Source organism: Rhinoderma darwinii, chromosome 3 (assembly GCF_050947455.1).
Source record: "Rhinoderma darwinii isolate aRhiDar2 chromosome 3, aRhiDar2.hap1, whole genome shotgun sequence".
Classification (NCBI taxonomy): domain Eukaryota; kingdom Metazoa; phylum Chordata; class Amphibia; order Anura; family Rhinodermatidae; genus Rhinoderma; species Rhinoderma darwinii.
In genome coordinates, this window is record NC_134689.1 from 19,786,516 (window position 1) to 19,808,397 (window position 21,882).

General features: G+C 43.7%; 1 protein-coding gene across 1 annotated transcript in view; it reads left to right on the forward strand.

Moving 5' to 3' along the window:
* Positions 1 to 20,428, forward strand: part of PWWP2A (PWWP domain containing 2A) — a 32,072-nt gene extending 11,644 nt beyond the window's left edge. The window contains exon 2 of the mRNA XM_075856082.1: positions 17,794 to 20,428. Within this exon, the coding sequence (XP_075712197.1) occupies positions 17,794 to 19,468 (1,675 nt within the window). The 3' untranslated portion in view covers positions 19,469 to 20,428. The remainder of the gene's footprint in view (positions 1 to 17,793) is intronic.
* Positions 20,429 to 21,882: the final 1,454 nt, after the last annotated feature.

Here is a 21,882-nt window from a genome sequence, read left to right on the forward strand (position 1 = left end):
CTATGGGTGCGTGAAAATCACGCGCAGCACACGGAAGCCCTTCCTTGGGATGCGTGTTATTCGCGCAACAGCAGTAAAAAGTATGTTTGGAAACAAAAGCACCACGTGCTTTTCTGTTTACAAACCGTGTCATAATGATGGCGGCTGCGCGAAAATCACGCAGCCGCACATCCTATGTGATGACACACGGAGCTGTTAAGTGCCTTTTGCGCACGCAAAACTCTGTTTTTTGCGTGCGCAAAAACGCACACGCTCATGTAAATTCGCCCTTAAAGTTATTCTAGTGGGTACAATTACACCAACTAAACAGCAGCCCAAAGTGCCAAATGCAGCTCTAAAAGGATCAGAAGATGTAGTCTAAAGCAGGTTTCTGGAGAAACGGGGAGCTTATTTCATATGATCCTTTTTAGAGCTTTTGACAGGCCGCAAGGGATCATGTGATATACTGTGTGACTCCATAGGAACAGGAAGTACTTTCTTTTCAGCCCTCCCCCACTTGTATGCGCCGGCGGTTGAGCCTGAGCTCTGCTCCTACATACAATCTTCTCTATGGGTGTGTTAGAAACAGCTGAGCGTTCTTTTGGTAACTCCATAGAATTTGAACACCGCTACATATAATTCCTCCTTACTGTGGTCGTGCTGAAGAGGAGGAACGGCGGGCTGGGGTCTCCTGTACTAGTGATCTGTGGTGAGCCCCTAGCGATCGGACATTCATCACCTATCCTGTCGCTAGAATCTTAGATTTTTCTTAATATAACGCTGTTCCTATGGTCCATGTAATTCAATTCTGCAGGAAGTGGATTTCCATCATTTCAATTATTTCTCTCGGTTGGAATTATGGGGTTGTCCAGACATTTTTTTTTTTTATTGATGGCCTATCCTTCGCATTGGTCATCAATATAAGATCCGTGAGGGTATGACTTCCGGTACCCCTCCAATCAGCTCACTGAAGGGGCTGCAGCATTTATCGCCGGAGCCTCTTCAGAGTTTGCCGGGCACAGCGCCGCACACGGTGCTGTGCTTGTAAACTGTGGAAGGGCAGTGAGTCGGGCCCCCACCGATCTTATATTGATGACCTATCTTAAGGATACTGTCAATAAAAACAATGTCCAGACAACCCCTTTATTGGTTTTGTTAACCCCTTCCCTCTTTAGCCACTTTTGACCTTCCTGACAGAGCCTCATTTTTCAAATCTGACATGTGTCACTTTATGTGGTAATAACTCCGGAATGCTTTCACCTATCCAAGCGATTCTGAGATTGTTTTCTCGTGACACATTGGACTTTATGTTACTGGCAAAATTTGCTCGATATGTTCAGTATTTAATTGTGAAAAACACCAAAAATTAGCGAAAAATTGCAAAAATTAGCATTTTTCTCAATTTAAATGTATCTGCTTGTAAGACAGATAGTAATACCACACAAAATTGTTGCTAATTAACATCACCCATATGTCTACTTTAGATTGGCATCGTTTTTTGAACATCCTTTTATTTTTCTATGACCTCACAAGGCTTAGAACTTTAGCAGCAATTTCTCACATTTTCAAGAAAATTTCAAAAGGCTATTTTTACAGGGGGCAGTTCAGTTGTGAAGTGGTTTTGAGGGCCTTATATATTAGAAACCCCAAAAAAGTCACCCCATTTTAAAAACTTCACCCCTCAAAGTATTCAAAACAGCATTTAGAAAATGTCTTAACCCTTTACACATTTCACAGGAATTAAAGCAAAGTAGAGGTGAAATTTACAAATTTCATATTTTTCTGCAGAAATACATTTTTAATACAATTTTTTTTATAAAACAGAAGGTTTTACCAGAGAAATGCAACTCAATATTTGTTGCCCAGTTTCTGCAGTTTTAGGAAATATCCCACATGTGGCCGTAGCATGCTACTGGAATGAAGCATCGGCCTCAGAAGCAAAGGAGCACCTAGTGGATTTTGGGGCCTTATTTTTGTTAGAATATATTTTAGGCACCATGTCAGGTTTGAAGGGCTCTTGCGGTGCCAAAACAGTCAAAATCAACCAAAAGTGACCCCATCTGGGAAACTAGACACCTCAAGGAAATTATCTAGGGGTGTAGTGAGCATTTTGACCGCACAGGTTTTTTACAGAAATTATTGGAAGTAGGCCGTGAAAATTAAAATCAACATTTCTTCAAAGAAAATGTAGGTTTAGCTATTTTTTTTCTCATTTCCACAAGGACTAAAGGAGAAAAAGCACCACAAAATTTGTAAAGCAATTTCTCCCGAGTAAAACAATACCCCACATGTGGTAATAAACGGTTGTTTGGAGACACGGCGTGGCTGAGAAGGGAAAGAGCGCTATTTGGCTTTTGGAGTTCACATTTAGCAGGAATGGTTTTCGGAGGCCATGTCACATTTACAAAGCCCCTGAGGGGATAAAACAGTGGAAACCCCCCACAAGTGACCCCATTTTGGAAACTACACCCATTGAGGAAATTATCTAGGGGTATAGTGAGCGATTTGACACCACAGTTTTTTTGCAGAAATTATTGGAAGTAGGCCCTGAAAATAATAATCTACATTTTTTCAAAGAAAATGTAGGTTTAGCTAATTTTTTCTCATTTCCAGAAGGACTGAAGGAGAAAAAGCACCACAAAATATGTAAAGCAATTTCTCCCGAGTAAAACAATACCCCACATGTGGTAATAAACGGCTGTTTAGACACACGGCAGGGCTTAGAAGGGAAAGAGCACTATTTGGCTTTTTGAGATCACATTTAGCAGGAATGATTTGCGGAGGCCAGGTCACATTTGCAAAGCCCCTGAGGAGACAAAACAATGAAAACGCCCAAAAAGGGACTCCATTTAGGAAACTACACCTCTTGAGGAATGCATCTAGGGGTGTAGTGAGCATTTTGACCCCACAGATGTTTCATAGAATTTATTAGAATTAGGCAGTGAAAATAAAAACAGTCCTTTTTCTTCAATAAGACGTAGCTTTAGCGCAAATTTTTTCATTTTCTCAACAAATGAAGGAAAAAAAGAACCCAACATTTGTAAAGCTATTTCTCCCGAGTACGGCAATACCCCATATGTGGTCATAAACTGCTGTTTGGGCAAACGGCAGGGCTCAGATGGGAAGGACCGCCATTTGGAGTGCAGATGTTGCTGGATTGGTTTCTGGGCACCTGTGGGCCCAAAACAGTGGAAACCCCCCAGAAGTGACCCCATTTTGGAAACTACACCCCTCAATGCATTTACCAAGGGGTGTAGTAAGCATTTTAACACTGCAGGTGTTTTGTAGAAATTAGTGTGCGCTCAATGTTGCAGAGTGAAAATGGGATTTTTTTCCATAGATATGCCAATATGTGGTGCCCGGCTTGTGCCACCATAACAAGACAGCTCTCTAATTATTATGCGGTGTTTCCCGGTTTTAGAAACACCCTACATGGGGCACTAATCTTTTGTCTGGACATATGACAGGGCTCAGAAGTGAAGAGTACCATGCGGAGTGGAAGCCTAATTTGGCGATTTACAAAGTATTGGTTCACAACTGCAGAGGCTCAGATGTGAAATAATAAAAAGAAACCCCTGATAAGTGACCCCCACTATGGAACTGCACCCCTCAAGGCATTTATTAAGGGGTGTAGTGAGCATTTTCACCCCACAGGTCTTTTCCATAAATGAATGCGCTGTGGATGGTGCAAATTAAAAATTTATATTTTTCCCTAGATATGCCATTCAGTGGCAAATATGTCATGCCCAGCTTTTGACGCTGGAGACACAACCCAAAAATTGTTAAAAGGGTTCTCCCGGGTATGACTGTGCCATATATGTGGAAGGAAACTGCTGTTTGGGCACGCTGTAGGGTTCAGGGCCGAGGGAGCACCATTTGGCTTTTGGAGAGCGGATTTTGCTTGGCACTATATTTGTTTGAGTATTGCTGGTGTTTTATAATGTGGGGGTACATGTAAGCGGGGCGGAGTATATAAGGGGCATAGTCAGGTGGTATAAAAAAATAAAAATAATCCATAGATGTGTGTTACGCTGTGAAGCAATCCTTTCTGCACAGGCCGGTGTCGCACTGATAAATGGTGTCATTTCTTATCCCCCTTTTGGTCCACACTCCGCGCCTTTGTAGTTTGGGGAATTTTGCTAGGAAGTGTTCCTGGTATAATACGGGCACCGTCGCTTCCAGCGGATATGTTTGGGCCCTCCCCTTCCTGGTTCCCTAATTTTAGGTCCTTGATAAATCGCCTCTTGAAACTGAAGAAATGTTCCCCTCGGGCACAACTGCATATTTTTTTATTTCCTGACTTATTGGAGCCATAACTAATTTTATTTTTTCATAGACGTAGCGGTATGAGGGCTGGTTTGTTGCGGGACGAGCTGTAGTTATTATTGGTACCATTTTGGGGTACATGTGACTTTTTGATCACCTTTTATCCTATTTTTTGGGATGCCAGGTAAACAAAAAAACGCAATTCTGGCACAGCTTTTTTCGGTTTTTTTATACAGCGTTCACCATGCGTTATAAATTACATGTTAACTTTATTCTGCGGGTCAGTACGATTCCGGCGATACCTCATTTATAGAACTTTTTTATGTTTTACAACTTTTTGCACAATTACATTCTTTTTACAAAAGTAATTTTTTTTTTCTGTCGCCAAGTTGTGAGAACCATAACTTTTTAATTTTTTTGTCGACGGAGGTGTATGAGGGCTTGTTTTTTGCGGGACGAGCTATAGTTTTTATAGGTACAATTTTTGGATACGTGCGACTTTTTGATCACTTTTTATTGTAATATTTGTAGGGCAAAGTGACCAAAAAACAGAAACTCTGGTAACGTTTTTTACGGGGTTTTTTTACGCTGTTCACCGCGTGCAATAAATAATCTAATATTTTGATACCTCCGGTCGTTACGGTCGTGGCGATACCAAATACATATGGTTTATTATTATTTTTCAATAATAAAGGACTTGATAAGAGTAAAAGGGGGATTGTGTTTTATTTGATTACTTGAAACTTTTATTGTTTTCAAACTTTTATTTTTTGCACTTTTTTTTACACTTTTTTATACTTTTTTTACACTTTTTCTCAAGTCCCACTAGGGGACTTGAAGGTCCAACGGTCAGATATTTTTTTTTCTAATACATTGCACTACCTATGTAGTGCAATGTATTAGATCTGTCAGTCATTCACTGACAGCAAGCCGTTTAGGCTTCGCCTCCCGGCGGGGCCTAAATCGGCTTCCGTAATGGCAGAGCAGGAGACCATTGTGTCTCCTGTTGCCATAACAGCAGTCGCCAGTCCCGATTGCCTGTCAGGGCTGGCGATCTGCTAGTAACCGCTACGATGCAGCAATCGCTTTCGATTGCTGCATCGAAGGGGTTAATGGCAGGGATCGGAGCTAGCTCCGGTTCCTGCCGTTACAGGTGGATGTCAGCTGTACAGTACAGCTGACCTCCACCGCTGATGACGCCGGATCAGCTCCTGACCCGGCGCCATCTTGCCGGCAGCTACGGAAGCCGATCAGGCTCCGCCGCCGGGCGGATCTTGACCGGCTTCGGTGCTAGGCAGACCGGGAGGCCAGTATTAGGCCTCCGGTTGCCATTGCAGCCACCGGAACCCCGGCAATTTCATTGCTGGGGCTCCGATGAGCTGCAAACACCTTAAGTGCAGCGATCGCGTTTGAGCGCTGCACTTAAGGGGTTAATGGCGGGGATCGAAGCTAATTTCGGTCCCCGCCGTTAGTCGGATGTCAGCTGTAAGATACAGCTGAGATCCGACGATGATGGCACCGACTCAGCTTCTGAGCCGGTGCCAAACGTTTGACGTACATGTACGGCATTTTGCGGGAAGTCCATGCTTTCCATGACGTACATGTACGTCAAATGTCGGGAAGGGGTTAATGCACCCTTTTTTGGCAGAAATTCAATTATCAGCAGTTTTCTATGGAAGCGGTTATAAGTGCGGTGTTGAATGTATCTTGGCACCTGTCTAGTGTTTGTCTAGAGCTCTTTGACACCGTTTCATTGCTGGGTTTTGCACCTGTCTGACTGGTAAAGGATTTACAGGGCAGGTCTTAGATGAGATTATTATATTCTCTTGGTTTGATTACATAGGGTCAGACAGCTATTCTTCCCAACCTTCCCATACACATGCATGTTCGGTTTAGCCGAGCGTGTGTGTGTGTGTGGTTTCAATTGGAAGAGGTAAATAAGCCGCTGTCAGACTCCTCTTGCGGCTTCTCTATCTTGAGAACGAAGGATCGGGCATGGGTCCTTTTTTCCCCCCGACCTTCCTGACAATCGTTGGCAGAACATCTAATAAATGTTAGATTGTCGGCCGGTCGTGCCAAAATTGGTGGGTTCGGCCGACAATCTAATGTGTATGCCCACCTTAAGCACATGGACTCAAATTTGTGACTTTTTCCAGCTGTGGTAAAATGTCAACTGCCTTCATGCCCTGACGGCCACTGTTCCAGGGTGTGCTGGGAGTTGTAGTTTCATCACAGCTGGAAAACCGCAGTTTGGAAATTACTGGTCTTAGTTTTGTGGTTACTCTTAGGGTATGTGCACACACACTAATTACGTCCGTAATTGACGGACGTATTTCAGCCGCAAGTAGTGGACCGAACACAGTGCAGGGAGCCGGGCTCCTAGCATCATACTTATGTACGACGCTAGGAGTCCCTGCCTCTCCGTGGAACTGCTGTCCCGTACTGAAAACATGATTACAGTACGGGACAGTTGTCCTGCAGAGAGGCAGGGACTCCTAGCATCGTATATAACTATGATGCTAGGAGCCCGGCTCCCTGCACTGTGTTCGGTCCGGTACTTGCGGCCGAAATACGTCCGTCCATTACGGACGTAATTAGTGTGTGTGCACATACCCTTAGGCCTCGTGCACGGCTGTGATTTTCGGGTCGGCCAGCCGCAGAGTGTCACCCGTGGGCCATGCACATGGCCGCGTCCAAAATTTTCTATGAGCCTGGACCATGCACGGAACGTGGAAACCACGGTCGTGTGCATGGGCCCATAGAAATGAATGGGACCACAATTCTCCTGTGGATTTTCGGGGGAATTGCGGCCGCAAATGCACGTTCATGTGCATGGGGCCTTAGGCCTCATGCACACAAACGTGTTTTTGCATCCACAATTCTTCCGCAATAATGTGGAAGTATTGCGGACCTGTTCATTTCTATGGGCCCATGCACACGACCGTGCGGTCTGGTCCCATTGAAATAAATGCACATCTTCTGTGTGCACGATCAGTGATTGCGGACGGCACGTGGGTGACGCTACGTCCGTCCGTGCCGTAATCGCGAACCGTGCAGGCGTGTGCATGAGGCCTTATAGAATAGTAGAAATGTTTCCTCTGCTGCAGGATGTCACAATGATGTTGGATAACTGCACAATAAAACAGGCTAAAAATTTTCTCATCCCATTTGTTTAACCCCTTAACGACCACCCACCGTCTTTTGACAGCAGGCGGTGCATGTGCTTAGTTTACAGCAACGACTTTTGGCATTGCTGTAGAAGAGGCTGATGAGCGCTCATCCTCTACGCAGGAGCTGTAACTAATCGCTCCTGATCTTAGAGAAGCCTGCTGAATACAGCTGGGGTCGTAAAACATTTGAACCCCAGCTGATTAACCCGTTCATCGCTGCGGTCCGTGGCAAGATCAAAGGGAACTCCCCTCTTTAATCGCGTCACTGGAAACCCGGTGAGGTGATCAAATAGCAGGGGTTCCCTCTGCACTCAGCCCTGGGGACCTACAAATGACCTCAGGGCTGTCTGTTCAGTTTGCCTGCTGTTAGGGCACACTATGTGCTGCCGTAATAGCAGCCTGTGTCATAGTGACACAGTATGATGTATTAGCATAGAGGAGTATGCTAATACATTACGAGTAAAAAAAATAAATTTATAAATAGTTATCCCTTAATGAGATGAAATAAAAGTTATACAATTTTTTAAAAAAGGTTGTTATTTTGCGTCAAATATTGTATTGCCCCTACATTAAATAAAAACCCTACACGTATTAGATATATAAATGGCCGTAATAACCTCAAGAATTAATCTCGTGTTATTTAGCGTGAAACATGAACAGCATAAAAAATAAACAAGAAAAATCTGACTAGAATTGCTTTTTCCTATATTCATGCCGTGAAAAAAAAAATTCTACCGCCAACTGTGAAAATAAATACAATTTCTCCCGCATAAAACAAGGCCTCATCATTGACCAAGTCAATTAAATAAATAAAACCGTTCTGGCTGAGAGGTGAAAACTCAAAAACGTAGCTGGTCATTTAGGCCTCATTCACACGGCAGGGTTTCCCGGCCGGGTGCCGGCCGTTCATAAATCGGCCGGCACCCGGCTGCATTAGGAATAATAGACCCCTAATGGGGCTATTCACACGACCGATTTTTTGACGGCCGGGAAATCCGGCCGTCAAAAAATAGGACATGCTCTATCTTTGCCCGGGTACCCGGCCGCCCGGCTCCCATAGAAGTCTATGGGGCCGGGTATTACACGGCCATCACCGGAATGTGTTCCGAGTGATGGCCGGGTTTCCCGGCGCTTGCGCTCTATCTCCTCCTCCTCACAGCGCAGAGTGCATGTGAGGAGGAGGAGTTGATGCCATTCTGACGAATGGCATCCCTGTACACTGTGTGGCAGGGCCGGGGTGTACAGCAGGTGGAAGGGAGCGCTGCGCTGGCTCCCGTCCCCTGCTTGTTTTCCTGGCCCGGCGACACCTTCGATGGCGCCGCTAGTAGTAGTAGTAGTAGTAGTAGCAGCAGCAGCTGCTGCTGCGGCTGCTACTACTGTAGCGACGCCACTATAGCAGAGCAGGGAGGTATCTCCCCGCTCTGCTATGTGCTAGCCGCACTTTAGCTCCTTGAAGGAGCGGAATCCCCGTGTTTTCGGGGATTCCGCTCCTGGACAGAGCGCTTGATGTCTCTGTCCATATCTGGGCAGTGACATCAGGGGAAACTCCTGAAGTGGAATCCCCAAACACATGGGGATTCCCCTTCAGGAGTTGCCGCTGATGTCACTGTCCGGATCTGCCCGGCCCGGCATGGATGCAAAACTTTATGCAAACCGGCCGGGCAGAATGGCCGATTTTACCGGCCGGCACTCGGGCGCGACCCGTTCGTGTGAATCCCGCCTAAGGGGTTAGAGGCAAATTTACCCATAAGTGACCGATTGGCATGTCACACACACTAGTAGTGTGTGAGTTCAGACCCCTGGAGATAAAATATATATATTTTTTTACTACTTCCCCTTTTAAAGGGGTTGTTCGGGCACGGTGCGGTATTTCATACTGATGACCTATCCACAGGACAGGTCTTCAGTATATGAAGGGCATCCTGAACCCGCATTGATCCGCATTATGGCTGCCTCCGGCACCGTAAGTTATGCAACGATCAATTCCAGAAGCAGACAGCTCCGTCTACTGTATAACAGTCGTGCTGTATTGCTGCAGCTCTGCTCCTATTCACGTGATACACTGGTCGGGGCTGTCTGCTGCCGGCATTGATCGTTGTATAACTTACGGTGCCGGAGGCAGCTAAAACAGTTGATTGGTGCATGGTCTGGGTGTTGGATCTCCAGCGATCATTTACTGAAGGCCTGTCCTGTGGATAGGTCATCAGGATGAAAAACTGCTCAATGCCGAGACAAACCCTTTAAACCTATAGAGCATCTAAACCCCTTCCGTGCTGCCCAAAGATTTACACATTGTAAGAAAAGTGTTTTGTACAAGTCTGAAGTGAAACCATTTCATATAAATGTGTCGAAAATATTAATTTACTTTGGCTTATTCTGCTGGATTCTTTGAATTTTTTTTGTAGTTTTCACCTGGTCAATTTGAGATGATTGAATACCAGTAAGGCCCTGTTCACGTGATGTTTTTTCTTTACGTTTAGGCTACATGCACACGTTGCATAATTTGGTGCAGAAAAGCAACATCAAAACTGCAGATAAACGCAAGTAATTCCGCAGGTAAAATCCGCACTTAATAGTGTGGTGTTTTAAAAAAAATAAATAATAATAATAATAATAATTATTTGCGCGTTTTTAGGTGCAGTTTTTACATTTTGATGTGGAAATAGGTGCGTTTTTTTTCTTAAACTTCTCAGATATAATTCTGAGATGGAAACGCAGGATAAATTGACATGCTGCAGATTTTAAAATACGCATCGCAGGTCAATTTGTGTGCGGAAAAATTCTGCACAGTGTAGATGAGTTACTTGAATTCTCATTTACTTTGCTGGCACTGTATTACAATTTAAAATGCATTGTGTGCATTTGGTCTTCGTGTGTACTAGGGCTGGGTAATTGAATTCATTAGATTAATTCGCCCCTGTTTTTTAACAGAATGGTGGAATCGATTCTTTAGTGGCGCTGTTGCGCCATGCTGCTGGAAGAAGCTCTGCCCCGCCGCCTTGTCACTTCCTGGTCCACCCCGTTCTGTCTCTGCTTCCCCGCGGAACTGCTGTTCTGAACAAAATGATACCGTACGGAACAGCAGTTTCGCGGGGAAGCAGAGACTCCTCATATATCGTGATACCACCTCACCCCTCTTGCAGATCGCACCACCACCTCCCCCCTCTCTTGCAGATCGCACCACCACACCCCCCCCCCCCCTTGCCGATTGCACCACAGTAGCACCGACTAGGAGCTGAATCCTTGGCCAAAGCGTCGTCAACCTCTGGCCGGGGATTCCGCTCCTAGTGGCAGCTACAGCGGTGCGATCTACAAGGGAGTGGGGGTTGTGCTGTGATCTAAATGTGGGGGTGCTATCTGCAAGGGTTTGTGGCACTGTGGGCTCTGACTATATGTCCCTATATGTGGCACTGTGGGCACTGCTGTTTTCAGGGGATTAATACAAAAAACCTGACAAATGAAATCCACGGCCATGATAAACAGAGGCGGACTGGAAATTGATGCGAATTTGGAGACACTGATGCAAAATGTAAATAGAAAAACTGACATTTGAACAGTTTTTAACCCCTTCAGGACCAAGCTCATTTTGGCCTTCAGGACCAGACCCATTTTTTTCAAATCTGACATATTTCACTTTATGTGGTAATAACACTGGAATGCTTTTACCTATCAAAGCGATTGAGATTGTTTTCTCGTGACACATTGGACTTTATGATAGTGGAAAAATTTGGTCTATAAATTCAATATTTATCAGTGAAAAACACAAATTTTGTGAAAAATTGCAAAAATTAGCATTTTTGTAAATGTATCTGCTTGTAAGACAGGCAGTTATACCACACAAAATTGTTGCTCATTAATATCCCCCATATGTCTACTTTATATTTGCATCGTTTTTTGAACATCCTTTTATTTTTCTATGACATCACAAGGCTTAGAACTTTAGCAGCAATTTCTCACATTTTCAAGAAAATTTCAAAAGGCTATTTTTACAGGGGCCAGTTCAGTTGTGAAGTGGCTTTTAGTACCTTATATATTAGAAACCTCCAAAAAGTCACCCCATTTTAAAATCTTCACACCTCAAAGTATTCAAAACAGCATTTAGAAAGTTTCTTAACCCTTTAAATGTTTCACAGAAATTAAATCAACGTGGAGGTGAAATTTTCAAATTCAATTTTTTTTTTTTTTGCAGAAATTCATTTTTAATCTATTTTTTTTTTTGTAACAAGTTTTTACCAGAGAAACGCAACTCAATATCTATTGCCCAGATTCTGCCGTTTTTAGAAATACCCCACATGTGGCCCTAGTGTGGTAATGGACTGAAGTACAGGCCTCAGAAGCAAAGGAGCACCCAGTGGATTTTGGGCCTCCTTTTTATTAGAAACTATTTTAGGCACCATGTCAGGTTTGAAGGGCTCTTTCGGTGCTAAAACAGTGGAAATCCACCAAAAGTTACCCTATTTGGGAAACTACACCCCTTGAGGAAATTATCTAGGGGTATAGTGAGCATTTTGACCCCGCAGGTTTTTTGCAGAAATTATTGGAAGTAGGCCGTGAAAATTAAAATCTACATTCTTTCAAAGAAAATGTAGGTTTAGCTAATTTTTTTTCTAATTTCCACAAGGGCTAAAAGACAAAAAGCACCGCAACATTTGTAAAGCAATTTCTCCCGAGTAAAACAATACCCCACATGTGGTAATAAATGGCTGTTTGGACCCACGGCAGGGCTTAGAAGGGAAAGAGCGCCATTTGGCTTTTGGAGCTCAAATTTAGCAGGAATGGTTTGCGGAGACCACGTCGCATTTGCAAAGCCCCTAAGGGACCAAAACGGTGAAAACACCAAAAAAGTGACTCCATTGAGAAAACTACACCCCTTGAGGAATCCATCTAGGGGTGTAGTGAGCATTTTGACCCCACAGGTGTTTCATAGATTTTATTAGAATTGGGCAGTGAAAATAAAAAAAATCCTTTTTCTTCAATAAGACGTAGCTTTAGCTCAAAATTTTTAATTTTCTCAACAAATAAAGGAAAAAAAGAACCCCAACATTTGTAAAGCAACTTCTCTGGAGTACGGCAATACCCCACACGTGGTCATAAACTGCTGTTTAGACACACGGCAGGGCTCAGAAGGGAAGGAGCGCCATTTGCTTTTGGTGTACAGATTTTGCTGCATTTGGTTTCTGGTCACTATGTTGCATTTGCAAAGTCCCTGTGGGACCAAAACAGTCGTCCCCGTCCCCGTCCCCCCCGTCCCCCCAGAAGTGACCCCATTTTGGAAACAACACCCTCAAGGTATTCACCTAGGGGTGTAGTGAGCATGTTAACCCCACAGGTGTTTTGCAGAAATTCGTGTGCACACGATGTGGGAGAGTGAAAATGGGAATTTTTCCTTAGATACGCCAATATGTGGTGCCCGGCTTGTGCCACCATAACAAGACAGCTCTCAATTTTTATGCGGTGTTTCCCGGTTTTAGAAGCACCCTACGTGTGGCCCTAATCTTTTGCCTGGACATTCGACAGGGCTCAGGAGTGAAAGAGTACCATGTAAAATTGAGGCCTAATTTGGAGACATATAAAGTATTGGTTCACAATTGCAGAGGCAATTTTGCCGGGAAAGTGTTGTCCTGGTATAATACGGGCGCCCTCGCTTCCAGCAGATATGTTTCGGCCCTCCCCTTCCTGGTTCCCTAATTTTAGTGCCTTGATACATCGCCTTTTGAAACAGAGGAAACGTTCCCCTCGGGCCTTCACAACTGGATATTTTTCTTTCCTGGATTATTGGAGCCTTAACTTATTTTATTTTTTCATAGACGTAGTGGTATGATGGTTCTTTTTTTTTACGGGACGAGCTGTAGCTTTTATTGGTACCATATTGGGGTACATGCAACTTTTTGATCACTTGTTATCCTTTTTTTGTGAGGCAAGGTGACAAAAAACAGCAATTCTGCCATAGCTTGTTTTTTTTATATATAGCGTTCACCACGCGTTATAAACTACATGTTGCCTTTATTCTGCGGGTCAATACGATTTCGGCGATACCTAATTTATAGAACTTTTTTAACTTTTTGCGCAATAAAATTACTTTTGGAAAGAGAATGTATTTTTTCTGTCACCATATTGTGAGAGCCATAACTTTTACATTTTTTCGTCGATGGAGCGGTGTGAGGGTTTGTTTTTTGCGAGACGAGGTATAGATTTTATAGGTACCGTTTTTGGATACATGCGACTTTTTGATCACTTTTTATTTCAATTTTTGGAAGACGGTGACCAAAAAAACAGTAATTATGGCAGTGTTTTTGAGTTGTTTTTTTTATGGCGTTCACTGCGCTGGATAAATAACATAATATTTTTATAGTTTAGGTCGTTACGGTCGCAGCGATACCAAATATGTATGGCTTTATTATTTTTGAAGGGGCCTCTGTGCTCTGAAAGCTCGCATATAGAACTTTTATGGTTAGCCAATAAAGGTATCATACCTATTATACTTTTGTCTTTTTTGACACAAAAGTATTTAACATTTCCTAGTGTTATTATTTGAAACTTTTATTGTATGTTTTACAACTTTTATTTTTACTTTTATTACACTTTTTTTTTAGTCCCACTAGGGGACTTGAAGGTCCAACTGTTTGTTTGATGTTCTAATACATTGCACTACCTATGTAGTGCAATGTATTGGAACTGTCAGTTCACTGACAGCAAGCCGATCAGGCTCCGCCTCTGGGTGGGGCCTAATCAGCTTACGTAATGGCAGACAGGAGTCCATTGTTAGGGCTCCTGTTGCCATAGTAGCAGTCGCCAGCCTTGCCATCGCGTGGCAAGGCTGCCAATTTGCTACAAACCTCTAGGATGCAGCGATCACAATGGATCGCTGCATCGAAGGGGTTAATGCCAGGAATCGGAGCTAGCTCCGGTTCCTGGCGATAGATCGGGGTGTCCACTGTAACATACAGCGGACACCCACTGCTGACGCCAGCTCAGCTTCTGAGCCGGAAGCTGAGCCGGCGCCATCTTGCCGGTGGTACCGGAAGCCTCCTGGGCCCCGCCGACGACGGGGCATAGGAGGATTCCGTTACAGGCTGATCGGGAGGTAAGTATTAGCCCTCCGATCGCCTTTGCAGCCACCGGCAACCCAGCGAACACGTTGCTGGGGTGCCGGTGGCTATAAACTCCTCACATGCTGCGATCTCTATTGAACGCAGCACGTGAGGGGTTAATCGGCCGGATCGGATGCTAGTTCCGGTCCTGGCCGATACCTCAGGGTGACAGCTGTAACATACAGCTGTCACCCGGCGGTGATGTCGCTGGCTCAGCTCCTGAGCCAGCTTCATCTCCATGACGTACAGTTACGTGAAAAGGCGGTAAGCCACCAGCTTTAATCACGTAACTGTACGTGTTTGGGCGGGAAGGGGTTAATGGATGTTTTATTTTTGTTTTACTGTCATGTGACTGCAGACTAAATGTCATTTATTTAAAACCCCATGGTGGGGCCGGTACTGCACAGGGTCCTGCTCACATTTCAGACACTATAATGTAATCTCGCCCCAGAGTGCCCGCTTGGCACTAGCGGGAAAAAATAGGAAAATCTAGATTCAAATGGAAAATCAGCCAAAGTGCTGAAGAAAAATTCAGCCTTAGTGTGTATATCGAGACGGCACCCAACGTTCCTGCGAAGTGTCCGTAAGGCCACATTGTCAGACAGAGGCTAAAAGAATTGGCCTCCGTCTGGCCGGTATACATCCGTATACTGAAAAAAAAACCAGAGTATGGAATTGCGTAATAAACTACAGAAAAGGGTCATGAGTGTTCATGATGTATTTATTAAATGGATACCATTGTCATCTAGGGGGTCACAGCTTTTTCCGGCATAATCACCAAACGTAGGACAAAAATTGTGATGTGAACATGGCCTAAGGGTCCTCTTACACGGCCCGACGTGGGACGTGTAAACAAGCGCAGATCAGCCGGAGCTCATAAATCACAAGGAGCTATGTACGGGGACGAGCGCTCATTACTACGATTGTTCGTCTCCATACGTTTCTATCATGTTGGCAGCACGTCTCCCTGCTGCCGACCACTAGATTATTTTCGGCTGCATAGACGATACAATCAGCCGATGAACAAGCATCTGCTTACACAGGGCGATGATCAGGAATAGGCCTTCATAGAACGCTCATTTGCCAAATAATTAACCCGTGTAAAAGGGCCTAAGGTGATTTTGATTTCACCACTAATAGTGAATAGTAAAATTCAAGGTTGGATTAATGTCAGGAAGACAATGTGCTTAAAAATTGGTTGTCAAGATCTTTCTTTTTTTTTGGGGGGGGGGGGGGGGGAGGGGTTGATTTCTTTAACTGGCTCTTATATTGCATTGATTCCTGGATTTTGCATTAAAGGGGTTTTCCCACAAACACGTGTATCCCCTATTTACAGGATAGAGGATATATGTGTGATCGCTGGCGGCCTGACAGCTTGGACCCCCCAGCGATGAGAACGGGGGACCAAAAGTTCCCTGCAGCGCTCCGTGAGAATAGTGTTTGTGCGCTCCATTCATTTCTTTGGGACTTCTGGGACCGCTGTCCATTCTCATGGAGCACTTCAGGGGACTCTTGGTCCCCCGTTTTCCTCATCATTGGGGGTCCCAGTAGTCAGACCCCCAGTGATCACACATGTATCCCCTATCCTGTGGATAAGGGTATACATGTATTTTGTGGGAAAACCCCTCTAATGCTTCAATTTCTCTGATAAACAGGCAGATGTCCCCCCTGTGCGCTGCTTGTTGTTCTTACTGGCAGCACGTGAGTGCCAGATGAGATCATTCCCGGAAATATATAGTGTCATGTTCATCATTTAGATCATGTCTGCAATGTGGAGCCCTGATGGTCCGGCCTGACTATTGTAAAGTTGTAAATTCTGGCAGCCTCTTCCTCCACTGATCGGTCTTCACCTTTGTACCCGGGTCCCATTCACCTGAATTGAGGCTATACATCACATAGTGAAAGGGGATTATGGTCCTATTTACAGCAGTCTATATAGCAGCTCCAGTGTAATGTTTAGAAGACCTACTACAAATGTCACTTTTAGACAACCAGTGTAATGATAGGCCACAGATACAACACTGTAACAGGGCGAGATCCGCAATACCGTCATAAATACAAGTTTAACACAATGTAAAAAGTTATTAACTTGAGCAATGTCTGCAGAATATTTATTGTGACGTTGCACATCTCCTCATCATATAAATCTGCTATTATTGTAACGTTATGAAACGGGCCTGTTCTCTGCCAGGACTGACACGGGCTCCATTTACTGTGCGATTCTGTCTTTAAATGTGTCTCCCGGCTACCACACCCCTTACTACTGATAAATTGTATGTGATATCTGGATGAGTTGCACCATATAACTTTATTGCTACACCTCTATAAAGGCTTTGTGTGTACCAAATTGTAAGGCCCCCTGCACACGACCGTGCCCGTAATCTGTCGTGATTACGGGCACGGCCGGCCGCGGACAGCCACCCGCATTTGCGAGCTGTGCTTCCATATAAAGTATGGGAGCAGTCCGTAAAAAGCAAAAAATAATTTCTATGGCCGACGGACACCTTCTCATATTTACGGAAAGGTGTCCGTGAATATGAGAAGGTGTCCGTCGGCCATAGAAATTAGCGTGTCCGTAATAATGGACAAAATCTACGGCCGTGTGCATGGGGTCTAAATGGCCCCAAAAATTACGTAATTTAACCCTGTTTTAGAAACTAATCTGCTCCGGCTGTCCTTTTTAGCCTGGAGCATTTGAGTTCTATTGAGGGCATATATCAAGTTGAGGCTCTGTTCACACAAGTCATGGCTTCCATTTATAATAAAGCCATGACTGCTATGCTGGATTGGTTTCCAAACAGTTTTCAGCTAATTAGATGGCCCCTATTGACTTTAAGGGTCTCCCGGGATTCCGAAATATATATATTTTTTTCCTTATGGCAGAAATAACCCTGCAGACCGCACTACTCGTACTGTAAAAAATACTGGAAACCTGACTGAATGCTAGCGCACATTAATGCCGGTGTGAACCACGCCTTAGTTTGAGGCCTCTGGTATCTTTGTTAGATATAGCTGTGATAGTCCTATCGACCGTGGTTGCCGTTTTTGTTAGACATTTTCTTTTGAATTGCGTCCATCTAAAACAGATTGGTGCCGCATGTAAAAATGCAATCTGTTGTCAATGATTTTCTCCATTGAAGACAATAGGAAAAACCCCAGGCTTAGGTGTCGTTGTTTTAGAAATGCTATTCATATACATGTTACATCTAATTGTTTATAGTTTAAATAAAAAATATATCTATTTTTATTTAATCACTTGTGTAATCTTCTCTTTTTTTCGTTTCAAGGTTTGGACCTCATGGGATCCCTGTAACCATTCACCCTAAACGAGAGTATAAAAATAAACCAGAGGAACCTATTCAGCCTCAAAGCACATCATTCCAAGAAGAAGAAGAATCACTGAAAAAAGAGAACGGAACCGGTTCCTTGGATGTTACCCCCATCCAGTCCACCGAGCCCTGTGGAGTTAATAATAACCTGTGGACTTCAAAGCCACCTCCTCTTTTCCATGAAGGCGCTCCGTACCCGCCGCCTTTGTTTATCAGGGACACCTATAACCAGTCAATACCTCAACCCCCTCCACGTAAAATTAAAAGACTCAAAAAGAAAATATACAGGGAAGAACCCACTTCGATAATGAACGCTATCAAACTACGGCCCAGGCAGGTATTGTGTGATAAGTGTAAAAATGTTGTGACTGATAAGAGGGAGGTCAGGAAGACCGGTAATGACTCTTTTAAGCTAGAAGAAGGAAAACGCAGGAGGCATGAAAGTTTAACTACTGTGAATAAGAAACTTAAAACCGATCATAAAGTAAATGGAAAAAGTGAGAGTCAGAAAAAAAATCCAGTATCCAAGGTTACAAACCTTGGTCATGGGCGAGGTAAAGTGGTGAAAGTGGCTTCCCATACAAATGCCCCGAAAGCTCAACTGCACACGAAGAAGGTGCTACAGAGTAAAAATATGGATCATGCAAAGGCTCGGGTAGTATTAAAAATGGCCAAAGTAAAGGCCCAAAAAAAGCAAAAGGATACATCGTCCTCGAAGAGCGCTCACGGTAAAGTCCACTTTACAAGACGCCTTCAGAACACGACCTCAGGGACCCTTCCACCGAGATTACGTATTAAACCTCAAAGGTACCGCAATGAGGAGAACGACTCTTCCCTCAAGATCGGACTTGAGAGCCTGCGCAGCAGTAAGATTGATATCAAGCCCCAGACTCGCTACACTGCCACCCGTTCAGCAGGTGAGGCACCCTCCGAAATAGAGACCCCTTCCAATGGCCCTGAGGAGGTCAGCCATGCTATTGAGAACACAAGTGTCTGTGTCCCGCCTGACGAGCAGGAGGAGCAGCAAGCCCTGAGCACGCAAGGCAGCAAAAGCAATATCACAGTTTACATGACCTTAAATCAAAATCAAGCCGACTCTTCCAGTGCATCAGTGTGTAGTAGTGATAGTACAGATGATTTGAAATCCACCCATTCTGAGTGTAGTTTCACGGAAAACTTTGATTTCCCCCCAGGCAGCGTGCATACACCTTCTTCATCATCGTCCTCCTCTTCAAAAGAAGATAAAAAGTTGAGCAATGCCTTGAAAATAAAGGTGTTTTCCAAAAATGTCTCTAAGTGCATGACCCTCGATGGCAGGACCATATGTGTTGGGGATATTGTTTGGGCCAAGATATATGGCTTCCCATGGTGGCCCGCCCGTATACTTGCCATAACGATCAGTCGAAAAGATAACGGCCTGCTTGTCCGGCAGGAGGCCAACATATCCTGGTTTGGTTCCCCAACCACTTCCTTCCTTGCTTTGTCACAATTGTCCCCCTTTTTAGAAAACTTCCAGTCCCGATTTAACAAGAAGAGAAAGGGTCTTTATCGCAAGGCCATCACAGAGGCAGCGAAGGCTGCCAAACAGCTCACCCCAGAAGTGCGAGCCCTCCTGACTCAATTTGAAACGTGATCCCACCCACATGTAAGGTAGGCAAGATTAGAGGTTGTACGTCATAGTTTTTTTTTTCTTCCTAGATTAGACGCAACCACAAAGTATTTTAGAAAGTGTTTTCTCTTTTTTTTTTTTTTTGTTCCCACCCCCCAACCCCCCAGGCTGGTACGGGCCTCTGCTCATTTCTCATTTTCTTAACTGGGTTTTCTGGGTCTTTTAATTGATGGCCTGGAGAGAGCCTGAGCTGCACTACTAGGCACAGCCACGCCTGAATACACGCTGCCGAGCTGGAAAAACCATGAAGGAGCACGGGCCTAGGGGCTGAGCTCCTACCATTTATAAGTTGATGGCCTATTCTAAGGATAGGCCATCAATGAAACGTCACAGACAACCCCATTAAGATGACAATACATTTTTTGTAGTTAACATTTCACTTCATCTGATACGAAGTATTCAGTGTTTCAGGAACGAGCCCCCAGATAGCCCCCACCGGCCATAGGCCACCACATAGTCCACTGCTACTTTACGGGCTTGCCAGTTTTCTATAGATTAAGACGTGTCCATTTTCACTGCCCCAATGATGATGGATCAGTAATGTGAAGAGGAGAGGGGCATGTACATAGATTCAATCTGAAGTGTAAAAGGTGGATTTTATTTTAATTTTATTTTGCCTTTGTTTCCAGGAAGGAAGGTTCTAGATAAAAATTCAGACAAATGTGGCCATCTTGACGTGTTAAATATGAATATATATATATACAGATTCTTAAGAAAAGACGATCTCCTGGCTTTCTTTAGAATATGTTCTGGCTAAGACATGTTGTGATTTGTCAGTGTCTCACTGTTACATTATTTTGGATGTACTTTATCAGAATTTTTTTTTATTTTTTTTGTTAAAATTTAAGGTATCTGTTTGCAGGTCAGAAAGTATGAAACAAATGTAATTGTGTATTGCTCTAAAATGTACAAAAATTGTAAATAAAATCGACTAAATCTGATTTTGTTGTGTGTTACTGGAAAAAAACGGCAGAGCATCGGCTTCTTAATTTATCACTCGACGGAAACGGCTGGCCAATACAAAATGGAAACGTTTTTTGGAGAAACAATGGGATACTTAAGGACAATTTACGGTTTGTGTGTAGACAAATAATTTGGGCACCCACATGAACGTGCCATAAATGATAAAAAAATATATTCATGGCAACGTTCTACTAAACCGTGAACATAATATTTTAATTATTTCATCTCTTTGAAGGATCTCCTGATGAGCTGGTCACAGGGTGTCCTACTGCTTAGAATCACTGATCGCTGGAATTTGTTGGGAAACTCAGCAGCAGGTGTTTTATTTCCCTGCAGCGCCACCACAGGGGAAATGAAGAATTACACACATTTAAATCCATGGACTGTCTGTGTAATGCATGGACATGCCGGATACTACAGAGCACGGGACGCTTATGTAGTTCTGGCTAATAGATGCGGGAGATACCCCTATATTAAATCAATTCCTTAATCGGGGTATTTCACACTGGCTTTTGTAAACCAGATAACCCCTTTAAGTCCTGCGTTTTAGGAGTGGGGATGTGAGATGGATCAGGTTCAGGCAACTTCCCCGAAAACCACAATGAGAGATGTTTGTGGATAATAATATACTTTTTCCATTCAGGGCAATGCCATGTGTTCTATAACAAGCCGTCTAATCTGACATTTTTGAGGCTGAAGTTTTTGGAATTTTATGCACTTACAGAATGATCTTCAGTTTTGTATCCCTTAATTGGATTCCACACATTTCAAAGGGACTATCCAGTATTGGTTTATTCTAATTCTGTTGGAGCATTTCTTCATAACCGTACTGGATTGGTTAAGTATACAGACTTTTTTTTTTTTTTTTTTAAATTCTTCCATCCTTCAACATGCATATTTTAATAATTACACATTAATCACTCTTGCAGGATTAAGTTATCCCTTTCTTGCCCTAGTAACAATGTACACTTCAGGTACATTGATGCATTGCGTTATTCCTAGTGCTCAGACAAAGGGGGTGGAGCATGACACAGATTCTCTTTGGTGTTCTTTGAATCCACGTGTCAAGCCCCGCCCTCACAGGCCTTGCACTAGGCCTAACCGTGTATCAGTGTTGCTTGGAGTGTTTCTTTAAGTAGGCAGGATATGAAAATAGCTGGACATACCGTAATGCTTCCCATGTTTATATGAGGCTCCTTTTTTCAGTTTACAAAATGTATGGATATTGGATGTCATCATTGGCTTGCTGGTAATATGGGTGGTGATAGTCATGAGGCAGTAGCATTGCGTATACTTTATATCTATGAAGCTGCTCGTCTACTGATACGTGGATGTGTAGGAGAATAAAAAGGCGAACGTCCAATAGTTATTTTACATATTAATTGGTAACTATTTTCAGCATGAATTGAATGATC